The sequence below is a fragment of the Sinocyclocheilus rhinocerous genome, unplaced genomic scaffold, assembly GCF_001515625.1.
Source record: "Sinocyclocheilus rhinocerous isolate Xijiao unplaced genomic scaffold, SAMN03320098_v1.1 C35953646, whole genome shotgun sequence".
NCBI lineage: Eukaryota > Metazoa > Chordata > Actinopteri > Cypriniformes > Cyprinidae > Sinocyclocheilus > Sinocyclocheilus rhinocerous.
Genome location: NW_015768754.1, coordinates 1 through 724, shown reverse-complemented (window position 1 = coordinate 724; position 724 = coordinate 1). Strand labels below are relative to the sequence as shown.

The following is a 724-nucleotide window of genomic DNA, read 5'->3' as shown; positions in this document are numbered from 1 at the left end:
TTTCAGAATTGTGATTTGCTCTGCACTTCTCGGCCACCGTATAAATCTGTTTGAGACATGTTGGTACTTTGGACACACTTTTTGTGGACTTTTTGTAGTCATCATCGGGCTGCTTCTTTCTGTGTCTCTTGGTAATTTAGTTTTAATTGCTATTGATCGTTATGTGGCTGTGTGTCACCCTTTACTGTACCCACACAAAATAACAATGACTAAAACTTTAATGGGCATCTGTATCTGTTGGTTTACTTGCTTCAGTGGTAATTTTGCCTTTGCAATAAATTACAGATATTTTGACACTGCACAGGCTGATGTGTGCTACGGAGGGTGCTATTTAAACGTTCCATATTCATTAAGGATCATGGATCTGTTCATATCTTTTCTAATCCCTTGCACCGTGATCATAGCTTTATATTTGAGGATATTTTACGTTGTACATCAGCAAGTGAAAATTATAAACTCTCTGATGAAGAGTGGTAAATGTGAAATGGAAGATTCAGTGAGGAGGAAATCTGAGAGTAAAGCTGCTCTGACATTAGGAATCATTATGACAGTTTATCTGCTTTGCTATATTCCATTCTATATATTGTATATAACAGCTGTCACTACTGCTAAAGAAATCTCTTCTCCCACAATGACATTTCTTGCATGGACTTTGTATGCTAACGCAGGAGTCAATCCTCTTATCTATGCTTTATTTTACCGCTGGTTTAAAATATCAGTTAAA

General features: G+C 36.6%; 1 protein-coding gene across 1 annotated transcript; it reads left to right on the top strand.

Moving 5' to 3' along the window:
* Positions 1-55: 55 nt before the first annotated feature.
* Positions 56-718, top strand: LOC107735297 (trace amine-associated receptor 13c-like; the record flags this gene model as incomplete). The annotated part of the gene is made up of 1 exon (XM_016547028.1): positions 56-718. A coding segment is annotated over one exon (663 nt), but the record flags the coding sequence as incomplete, so codon positions are not given.
* Between the last annotated feature and the right edge of the window lie 6 nt (positions 719-724).